Source organism: Nelusetta ayraudi, unplaced genomic scaffold (assembly GCF_046127955.1).
Source record: "Nelusetta ayraudi isolate G7.1 ecotype Tasmania unplaced genomic scaffold, CSIRO-AGI_Nayr_v1 ptg000041l, whole genome shotgun sequence".
Classification (NCBI taxonomy): domain Eukaryota; kingdom Metazoa; phylum Chordata; class Actinopteri; order Tetraodontiformes; family Monacanthidae; genus Nelusetta; species Nelusetta ayraudi.
In genome coordinates this window covers 170782-182042 of record NW_027466091.1, presented here as the reverse complement: position 1 = coordinate 182042, position 11261 = coordinate 170782, and the positions used below count along the sequence as shown (strand labels likewise).

The following is an 11261-nucleotide window of genomic DNA, read 5'->3' as shown; positions in this document are numbered from 1 at the left end:
CCCACATGACACGCAGAGTGCAAGCTCTTGGCTTTTTGACCTTCACCAGGTTTTTTTTTATTTTTTTACTTCTATTAAGCTCAGTTGTGCTGACGGTCACGTAGAAAGTTCCCATGAGCCATTAAGATGATTAGCCACCACCCGCTGACTCACTGGTGAGACCCTGTAGCGACTAGTTCCCTGCTTGCATCGTTCAGTCAGAAAACTCTGGATTAAACGCAATCCGTATGTACTTAGCACTACGTAGAGCTGCAGCGACGCACACAAGCAAATTTGGCGTCAGGCTCCGTCTCGACCTCTTCTTGCCCTGTTTCTACGATCCACAGTAGTTCGTAGAAACAGGGCCCACTGATGGTCGCCGGGGAGGAGGTGGGATTGCTAAAAAGGTTGTGGGAAATAAGCAGCATTGTAGCAGTAAGCACACAGAGCAGCAGCATGGCGTAGAATAACCAGGAAGTTGGGAGAGAGCATGTGACCAATCAGCTGATCAGTCACATGACAATCGACACTCATGCTGCTCGCTAGCTTGCAAGCTTGCGGGTTTAATCTCGCGGTAACGTATCAGGTGACCGAGACAAGCGCCTAGAGAGTCGAGCGTTAGATGGACGTAACGGAGAGAATCCGGTCATTTTTCAAAATAAAAGTGTTCACGCTCAGATAATGAATGAAACGGGATTCATTTAACGGAAGTTAATTATTCTTTCTGTCCGGCCCAGTACCAAATGACCAAACACCCGGTGGTTGGGGACCTCTGGTCTATGGGATTGGGATTATTGCGGCCTATGGGAAAAATTCTTGTTGGGCACATGGGATTTTTTTGCTGCAGTGCCTCTAGTGGCCACTGGGAAAAATCGGCACGCCGATTTAATGGTACATCCAGCTGAGTGGAGCGTTGGGAAGTCATGGGGAACCTGGATGTTGATGGGCCTGCATGGGCTTAAATAAAAAAAAATGCCCTGAAGACTGGAAAACGTCACATCGACAACAATCCGTCTATTTCCGACCGGCTCCAGCATCCACTGCAGGGGCCATTACTGTCAAAACGGGGGCCGCACTCAATGCCGGAGGTGTCGTCATGAATAATTCCAGCTCCTTTTTTGTCGGCCGCTTCCTGCCCGGCTGCTGTCTGCTGTGCCTGTGTCATTCATTATTGAACTGTGAAGAGCAGAGATATTTCGAGAGAGTGTCTGCGGGTGGGCGGGCGGGGGTTGACTCAGACATGCACGTTCAACTTCCATCACTGAGAGAGTGGGGACGTGAGATGTCATTTTGTGTCACAGCAGGGCTTCGGCACCACATGTGCTTATTACGCAGCCGTCACCGACTTCCGATTCCCACCAAATGGGTCCGCTGCCGCCTCTTGTTTCCATGGTTATAGCCGGGGAGTGAGAAAAGGACGTCCAAGTGAGGCCGTCGTCACGGCGTCTGAGAAGCTGTGATGTAATCGCTGACACAGTGCGAGCTGCCACTTTATTGGCTCTCTCTTCTCGTCCCCCGCATTTCTGAGCTCTCTGGCAACATCCCCCCCCCCCCGTACTACACTCTTGCATGCGAAATAGCACAATACGCTGCTGTCGCTGCTGCTCCTGCGAGTCAGGAGTTGAGCCAGAGTGCAAACAACTGTTGATTGTGATCGTGGCCCATCCATCGTGATAACAATCTCTCCCCGTGGCCATTTCCTGCAGCGAAAACACACACACATGAGTTTTTGAAGATAAAATGCTGGCTTTGACCCGGACCAGTGCACAGATAGGGCGGCAATTAGCACGGCAGCAAATGTTCCGCTTCAAAGGTAAATAAATAAATCGGCACAAGCATACCATTTTGTTAAGAAAACGTCCTTTATTCTTAAATAAATAAATACTGAACTTTTCTTACACAATAATTTACGTGGGGCAGTTTTCCGTCTACCAAGGTCATAATGGCTCCGAAGGGATTCTTCCAGGATCCCTGGTGGGGTTTTTTTGTTGTCGTTTTTTTTTGCCCCACCCCATCACAGTTTCTGCTGCTGTACACAAACTCACACACGCGCGCACACAAACAAACGCACACACACACACACACACACTCAGAATGACATCTCTGTACACCATTTACAGTATTCCACAGTCCTGCTCCAGTCGCATTCATAGATTGTCTCTCATAAACAGCATCAGTTTTCATCCGTCAGGTGGTTCCAGCCCAGCCTTTGTCCTTTTTTTTTTCTTCCCGACCATCATCTCTCTTCTTTCTTCCCAAGAAACATCCGAGGGTCACATTCGTACCAACATACTCGCTCCAACAAGCTCCGTTTCTCCCTCTAACGATCAATCAGCCAGCCCTTTATATTCTGCTCTTAACAGCGCTACAAACATCTCAGTCGCTCATTCACAGTCCGTCCGTGTCGTCTCCTGCCGCCTGCACCTCTCTGCTGAGTCACCCAGGTGCAACACTCCCGGAATGTTAATTCGCTCGTCCGGCGTTCCGTCTCGAGGCTGCTCCTTCCTCTCGTCGAAAACGCTCACGAATCCACCGCTGCAAGCGTAGCGGCGGACAGATTTGATTCTCTGCCTCCTCAGTCGAGTCAGATTAGCTGCACCGCTGCAGCAGCATGTTGAGGGAGTACTTCATGCGCTCACGCAGGTCGCTGGGGCAGCCCGACGTCAGCAGGGAGCTCAGTTTGAAGGTTTTGGCCACTCGCTCCTCGTTGATGTACGTCAGCATGTACTCTTCTTTCTGGCAGCAAAGGATGATCTTGGTGTGATCGTGGTAGAAGTTGATCTTTAGGAAGGGAAAAGAATGGATTGATTAGTTCAGGTTCTTTATTTTTAAACGCTGGAAATGTCTATGAAGTTGGCTTCTTTACTTTCCAGATGCCCAAACAGCGGCACGCCTAACAGCGGCTGTGTTTTTTTTCTCCGTGTGTTTACCTGGAAAGTGCCGTCATTAAAGAGCATCATGAGGGCGCGGTCGGACTTCAGCCACTGCAGCAGATAGAGTCTGGGCATGTGTACATCCGTCATACTTCCCAAGTCCCCACCCTGAGAAAGCAAAAGGTTCAAACAGCAGGGTGAGACGGGCAGCGACATGAAGAACACCGAGTCAAACGCCTCAGGGCGCGAGTAGATTAAAACGGCGAGAGAAGCAAATGGGAATATTAGCTTACATCCATGAGGTTCTCCTCCATGTAGTGGGAGAAGTACTTGAGCACTGTGACCTCGCTGACAAAGTGCTCAGGAACCTCGCATGTGGGGAAGACGGTTCGCTGGCCCAGCTCTGCATAGTAATGGATGGTCCTGTCGAGAGGAGGAAGGACTGAGTGAAGCTGAAACCTAACAAACAGCGTCAGCAGCTTTTTTTTGATTCCGCGTCTAAACCTTCCATTAGCTTCTTGCAAGCCATTCACTCATTACAAGACTGATCCTGAACTGATCCTGAACAGTCTTCAAAGCACTACCACATACTCGCACATGCTTAAACAAGCCGCCATCCATTGCATGCAGTGACTAATCGGGTTCAAAGCGAGAAGTTGTGAAAGCTGAGATGGGTGCATACTTTCTGTCTGGCAGGAGGCTCATGTGAGTGCCTTTGTTGAAGAGAACTCCCACGGTGTGATCAGACAATTGGTAGCCAAAGCCGTACTTGTTGGAGTAGTCCACCCATTTAGTCACCCACTGAAGACTGGAGCCAGTTGAGCTCTTTGGAATGTCGTCCGCTGCAGGGCGAGGGCAGAGCGACGGGAGGATTAGAGCGGCAGAGACTTTGAGACTCGGGGAATCTTGAGTTGCGCAGGCCCGAGCAAAGCGCTCGGGATCGAGGCTGAACACTGAAACCTCACTTTTGAGACAGTGAAGTGGTTTGAAGTGCCAATAGTTGCCAGTTTGCTTTGCAAAGACTCACCTCTTGGCATGTTCTCCAAACATCCCCTCAGCACACTGGCCACTGTCTCAGCCACACTCCCCGTCGTGTTGTCTTCAAGGCCTTTGGGAAAGACAACAGCAGGCGGTCATTCGCTTGACACCGAGTCGGCACCATGCACGAATGACAGAACAGCCAGATTTTCGCAAAAGGTGAAGCACTTGGCGGTGAGAGCGACGTCACACTTACATTCGCTGCTGCTGCTGCAGCTCCCCAGGCTCCCCCTGACGATCAGGCGGATGGTGTCTCGTGCGGTCGAGGACTGGCTCTTCTCTGTTGCCGGGGAGACGGGATTCTCGGCAGATGGCGGAAGTGGACTTCCATTCTGAAACGGTGACGACAGAAGTTGCAGTCTGTGAGTTTAGATCATGCCTCGCTATGATGACTAAGCGTTCACCCGCAGACTCAAAAGGAGGGAAGTAAGCTTTGGTTTGTTCTCTAATGGCACTTGTAACGTTCTGCCTGAGACAATGTGACTCATTGAGTTTTCTAGAATAGTCTGATGTTAAATTCCCTTAACTGCAGTGTTCCAGACTCCCACCTAATGCACCTGCAACACCATCTCTGCTGTATGTTCAGACAGGAGCTGCTCACCTCCGAGATCTTTTTGCTCTGCTGCTGGCTGATTGCCATTCTGTCCAGGTCCAGCTGCAGTTTGTAGATCTCCTCCTCCTCCTTGGTTAACTTGTCTGTTAAAAAAGACAAAAAAAAGAAAAAAAAAAAAAAAAGAAATCAGTGAGTGACCGTTTCAGCATAAAGTTACATCAATGCCTGAAAGGATGTGGTATGACAAGGGCCGGCAATTATTTCAACGAGCAGATTTAACAAGGCCTAGTGGAGAGGGCGGACTATGGACTTAAGCGTTGTGGTTATTCGGGTGTTTTGCTTGCGCATGCAGACATCCTGTCCTCAATATGTGCAAAGCTGAAATGAGGCTGATCTCTAAAGTCAGGATGAACGTAATCAGCGAGTCCTTTTGTGGCGTCGGGGGGGACAGACAGAGGAGGAGGCTGATGCAACACTCACTTAGCGTCTCGTAGTACTTGACCTTGTCTCTCTTCCCACCAAACAGCGCGGCGGCAGCTTTCTTGAAGAAGCTCTTGGCGGGACTCGAAATGTGGAAGTCTGGTGCCGAGTGACAACAGCTAGCCGGCAGACGCTCTGGACTGAAGCCCTGTGGAGGGGAAAAAAGGAACAAAAAAAAATAAAAAAAAAATGGGTCAGCGTGTGGCTGGTGGGTAGAGGGTCATTTTCACCCGCTGCACAAAATGACATTTAGACGCGGCACTGAGTCTAAAACGAAAAAAAGGTGGTGGACCATCTGACCTGCGTGAAGAAGTCGTGTCTCAGAATGTGATCCAAGTTGGGTCTGTCCTCCGGGGTCTTGGCGAGCAGGCTGGCGATCAGCTGCTTTGCTTGTGGCGACAGGGAAGAGGGCATGGAGTAGCGCGCCTCTCTGATGCATCTGTACGTCTCCTTCAAGTTGGTGGTTTCAAACGGCGGCCTGCCCAGCAACATGGTGTACCTGGGAGGCGGGGGAAGGATCAGAGAAGTCAGTCTTTTCCAGCGCAGTATGGTCGTGTACTGTACAGTACACGATGATCCCGTATAGCTGCCAGATCTAATGGGACTTTGCTTACTCACATCACACAGCCCAGGGCCCAGATGTCTGATTCACAGCCGTGGCCTTGCTTGTTGAGCACCTCCGGGGATAGATAGTTGGGAGTTCCGCAGATCGTCTTCCTCCTGTTTCCTGCCGGCTCCAGCTTGGCAGCCAGACCAAAGTCCCCGACCTTCAGCTCCATGGACTCGCTCACAAAAAAGTTACCTGCGACGAGGAAACGAGAAGACGAGAGAGAGAAGATGACTACTTGATATTTAACCCCCGGGGCCAGACGCTCAAGTCTTCACAGATTGATTCAAAGAGTTTGTCAGTGTGCCAAACAAGTGCACAGTTACGGTGAAGATTGAATTTCACAGTGTCCCTGGACTGTGATATTCCTTACCAAGTTTCAGGTCTCTGTGAAGGATCTCCTGTTCGTGCAGGTACCTCAGTCCAGACACAATCTGTCGTAGATAATAGCGCACTTCTGGCTCAGTGAGCACCTTGCGAGCCTTCAGGATGTGGGCTAACGACTGCAAGCAAAAAAAACATTGAGATGTACAGGACTGTTTTTCTGCACAGAATTCTATCGCAAGAAAAAAATAAAAAATATTAATGACCATTTTCAATTAGTATCATCATACATTCTAATACTAATACTGGTTGTTGAATAGTACCTAAATAATGAACATGCTGTTCTACAAAATATTAAAGTATAAACAGAGTGTGTAACTCCAAAGTCCTTCATCGCCGACTTTAGGTGCAATGCAGGTGCCGTTTAAATTCCAGGCACGGAGTGTAATGGCAGAGTGCTGCTCCCAATCTCAGACAAGCGACTCACTTTTCTGCTGCAGTACTCCAGCAGGATGTAGATGTTCTCCTTGTCCTCGAAATGATGATAAAAGTGCACGATGTGTTTGTGGTGCAGCGCTCTGTGCAGCTCGATTTCCCTGTCAATCTGGCAGGAAACAACAACAAACAGAGAAAGAATAAACAAAAGAGTCACCAAACTGCGACTTTGAATGGAAGTGGCTGCGCGCGGCGGGGACGAGGAGAGAGCTGCGCGCTTTTTTACCTTCTCGCGCTGGTGCGGCTTGGAGACGCGCGCGTGCGGGATGATCTTGGCCGCGTAAACTTTGCTGGTGGAGAGGTCGGTCATCTCGTAGCACTTTGCGAAACCTCCCTGTGTTTGGACGGCGAGACAAACAAACGCGGTTAATGTTTCGCTGTTATCGTGAGATACCGTGCAAATCCACGCGCGCGCGCAAAAAAAACCCCAAAACAAAACAGCCCAGCTACCTTGCCCAGAACTCTGCCCCGGCAGTAGCACCTGCCGGTGACGGGGTCGCTGATGATGCGCGCCATCTCCGAGGACGCGCTGCGCTCGTCCATCTTCTTGCGCCGGGGCTCGCAGGACCTCTGCTGCTGCTGCTGCTGCTGCTGCTGCTGCTGCGTTGCCTCGCTGTGTTGCTGGGACTCGCTCTGTCCCCGTCGTTCCATGTGCGACGCTTTAAAGTCAGCCGAAATGCAGCTCGAGCTGGTCCGCGCGCGAGCCTTTATAGTCTGGCACTTCCACTCCCCCTCCCCTCACCGCTGTCTGTCTGCCGCCCTCCCTCCCTACCTCCCTCCCTCTCACCCTCCCTCTCTGACGTCACGGCGTGACAGAGAGAGTATAAGGGCTTGTCTGATGTGAGGATCACCTCGCATCAACGTCGATGCGGCCGAAGGCAACGGGTATGGGATATGAACGTATTCCGGGACGCCGGACTCACACAATTCTGTTAGGGCTCATGTCATTGTATTTATAACTGGATCCTATCCTACACAACATCACTGGAGGTGCGTCATGGCCTCTAAGGAAGCCGTCATTCTCATTGAATAAAGGTCACAAAGTCCGAGAGCCGGATTCGATGGAACACCAACTGGAGATAAATCACAAAGCAAGAAAGATCGGTTTGGAACAACGGCACCCCCAGGTGGACAATCTGGGTACTGAAGCGTGCAGCGCCTCGTCCAGTGTCGGCAGATATTGCAAAGGCAGTTAAAAGGAAATCCACCAGGGCTGCGAGCAGCATCCCCTAAATTCACCTTCGTAAAAGTCCCATGATAATAATTGTAAGTTTCCAGTTGGTCCACAATTAGATTTGTTTGCTAGACCCACATTCATAATCTGTGACAAAATGACGGCGAGTTCCGTGTTCTGGAAATAGGCCCCTTGTGATGTCACAAATGGCACTGACACAACATCTCCTAGAAGTGACAACACTCAACAGCTGCCCACATTTTTGTCCCCGACCAAATAGGGAGACAGCATTAAACCGCTCTCTCTCTCTCTCTCTCTCTCTCTCTCTCTCTCTCTCTCTCTCTCACACACACACACACACACACACACACACACACACACACACACACATTAGATTTTAAACAAATTCCAAAATGGCTTTTTACATTCATTTTACATTCATACCACAGCAGATCTGATCAGAATCAGAGTTTCTGTGCGTCAAAGTTGCATTTTATTGTGGGAGAGTGCAAAACAAGAGAAATAAATGTTATTTAGTTTTTTTGCTCTCCTGGCTGCAAACAAATGTTACAGTGAATCAGTCCGTAAATAACTTCCAATTTAGATTCCAAATTCAGATTTTTTTCTTAATGCCAAAATGTAACTAAATAAGGAGTCCAGAATGGTATTTCTAAGCAGGCTGACAGCCACAATGCAGAGGTCTGTCATGGTAGCTCAAATCATGGAGAATTGCTGCAGAGGCTGAGTGATGCATCCTGACAATTCTCAGCCACTCTCATCGGGGGCCAATGTTCACAGATGTTTATCAAACGGATACTTCACATCAGGGGCCGTAAATTCCACTAACAAATGCCACGACATTTATGTATTTCTGCCAAATATTGTTATTAAATGTGATGTGAAAGTGTGGCTCATCCTCTGGTGTGAACATAATGAAACGAAAATGATGGTAAACCTAATCACACCTCTCTCACTCTGGCACTTTGGTGAGGTGTGAACGAATGCTGCGCACGTCGTAAGCAAAAGTCTGATCCAGACCCGAGCCGGCAGACGACTGCAGGGGCCAGGCTGGGAAAGGAAAGCGGCAAGCAACGACCCGCGCGTCATCAGGAAGCTCCTTCAACAACTTCTCTCCCAACTCTTCCATCTGTGCAATCAAAAAGATAGAACAAAATGCTCACTTTGTTGGATGAAATTGAAAAAAATTATTCGGCAGAAAGGAAGAGAAATACTGACCACTCCTGGCGCGAGGAAGGCTGTCACATTGTTGTACGGAGATAAATCCGTCTAGAAGAGAATGGTAACCTTGTTCTATCAAAACTGTGATCAGATTTATCTTTTTTTTTAATCTTATTCAGCCAGTTGTCAAATCTGAACCTTCCAGAAGTCTTTGTTCACAAAGGTAGCCTGGCTGGGTGGCAGTCGTCTCCAGCGGGCTTTGCTTCTGGCATAGGCCACTAAAATGGAGTTGATCTCAAAGCCAGTGCACTGGAAGCCAGCAGACGAGGCTGCAAACACCTGTGAAATCAAACCGGATTACAGCTACAGACGTCCAGTCTGTAGTCGGCTACAGTCAGTGCAACGGCATTTCGTTCTGACGTGCATCGTACAGGGCAAAGCGAATGACAATAGAGGAAGTCTATGGTCGTGTGATTCATGGGCGGAGCAAAATTCAGATAGAGGTAGATATATATATATATATATATATATACACATAGATGTATATTAGTTGAGACAATGTTTGTCTGTGTTGTCCAGGCAGCAGGACAACACATGTCTGACTGGTGCTAACAGCAATAGTCAGACGTCACACGAGATTCTTCATATTATTGTTGTTGAGAAATAGACAAACAAATTTAACTAAACAAAGAAGCAAAATAACGTCAGAATAAGACATTGACATAATATCGATCTGGAAGGAAAATGTTGCATCAAGACACAAAAGGCAAGTGGACAGACCCAAAAAGATGGAGCTGTTTTTCAGAACTCTCTTCCACACCGCTACGTTGGATTGATTGACTGATTGGGAACAAAACCCTGACTCCGCACATCAGCACAGTGACAGTTTTCAGACGGCTTCCTCGGCAGCCAATCCCTTACTGGCCTCCTTCTGCCTTCTTTCCAACGACAGCAGCAAGTAAAATCAAAGGCAAACAAGCAAAAGCATTTTTCAAATGAATTATTACAGTGAACTACAATCTAACTGTGGCTCACTTACTACTCGTCCATCCCCTGATCCCAGGTCTGCCAGGCGTCCTGCCCGTCCCTCAAGCAGCTTCATAATGTTCCGAGTCTGATCTTTGCTGGAGGGCAAATAAGGAACCTGAGCCGCAGTGCAAACACAGTCAATAGACGAGACAGGAAAGAAAAGTGTCAATTACTGCTAAAAGGGGTCTCGTAATCAATGCGTCACAAAATATTTAAGCCTGAATGTCCAAGGTCGGTTCATATTCCTTTTAGTTTGTGATGAGGTACAAGCTGAAATACACTCAACCAAAACAGATAGCAAAAACATGTTCTTCTCTCTCAATAGAATAAATCCCTCTCTATCTATCCCATTACATCTATTTCCACTCAGTAGTCAAGCATTCTTAGAGTTCCTCTCTGCCCTCAAGTCATATTAAAATAATTATTATGATATTAAAATGATTGTGTTTTGGTTAACAACACCATAAAACTACTTTTGGACCCTGTGTGACGCGTTGGAGACAGTATTTACAAAACGCAGGTCACAGAGGAAGTAACATTGACTGTCACAGGCAAAATAAAAAGTGTCTTGTATCTTGTGGAAAAGTCGGCTCCGTTATACCAAAAAATATAATCATATACAATATAATAGAGCCCACATCCCTCTCATGCAAAGCAAAAGCTGCTGCACTTCTCCATGCAACACAGTCACAAACTCACCGCATCCTCCTTTTCCAAAAATGTCTTTCTAGCATGGAAAACAATACTTCAGAAATAAGCAAAATTGTCATTAATGTGCAAGTCATACTCTGGCCTCCTGTCTTCACTCAACCATTCAGCAGGTGTTACTTGAGAGGGTTGGGGGAAAACAGGAAGCTTAAAGACAAACAAAAGATCGTTTTGGGCACCTTGAGTCTCCAGGGGATTTTGGTCAAGCCGGGCAGAGTAAACAGAGTCCAGACCCCATACACCCCTGTGAGTAAAGCGCCCAAGCAGGCCGACAGCAGTGGATGGGGTTTGCAGGTGGACAGGAATCTGTCGTGGTCCTGCAGAATCACCTCAATTGCGTCCTCCATTGCAAACCGCAACAGCTATTTCTACACATATAGAGAGAAAACAAGTTGAGCAACGTCAGAGCAAAGGGAAATACTGGCATCAAAAGACACAGTTTTGTTCAATGCATTATGCTCAACGTTCCTTTTGACTGGTCATCACATCAACATCCATGCAACAGACCCCGAGTCCCAGCAGGCTACTGCAACTTCAGTCTGGAGACAAATCAAATGAATGGAAACCGAAACCATTCCTTGACCGCTGCCATTGCCCTCAAGTCAAACAGCAGCAGTGTTGAGCAGCAGGTGGTGCCAGAGGGCCCTCATTTTGGAGAAAGAACCCTCCAGAAAAGTTCGCTTGCCAAGTCCAGTTTGTTGACTGTGACAGCTGAAGGCATTCGAGAGACGACAGTATTGTGATCGCACTCTGTTTGACAGAAACTCCATGACTTGGCTCAACCACGTCCAATAAGCACCATAAAGACACGAGTCAGATCTC

The 11261-nt window shown here is 48.1% G+C and overlaps 2 protein-coding genes across 2 annotated transcripts; both read right to left on the bottom strand.

Moving 5' to 3' along the window:
- Positions 1-1822: 1822 nt before the first annotated feature.
- plk2b (polo-like kinase 2b (Drosophila)) lies at positions 1823-7035 on the bottom strand. The gene is made up of 14 exons (XM_076033163.1): positions 6800-7035; positions 6576-6683; positions 6342-6458; positions 5904-6033; positions 5542-5725; positions 5224-5422; positions 4924-5071; positions 4492-4586; positions 4087-4222; positions 3880-3960; positions 3535-3694; positions 3146-3275; positions 2910-3020; positions 1823-2760 (listed from the first exon to the last, which is right to left on the bottom strand). Exons 1-14 carry the CDS (start codon positions 6998-7000, stop codon positions 2569-2571), a joined length of 1992 nt encoding a protein of 663 aa, XP_075889278.1. The 5' UTR covers positions 7001-7035; the 3' UTR covers positions 1823-2568.
- A 956-nt stretch (positions 7036-7991) lies between these two features.
- Positions 7992-10951, bottom strand: LOC142892982 (ATP synthase subunit C lysine N-methyltransferase). Its single transcript, XM_076033165.1, has 5 exons — positions 10619-10951; positions 9742-9846; positions 8901-9041; positions 8760-8810; positions 7992-8670 (listed from the first exon to the last, which is right to left on the bottom strand). The coding sequence occupies exons 1-5, from the start codon at positions 10784-10786 to the stop codon at positions 8494-8496; spliced, it is 642 nt and encodes a 213-aa protein (XP_075889280.1). The 5' UTR covers positions 10787-10951; the 3' UTR covers positions 7992-8493.
- Between the last annotated feature and the right edge of the window lie 310 nt (positions 10952-11261).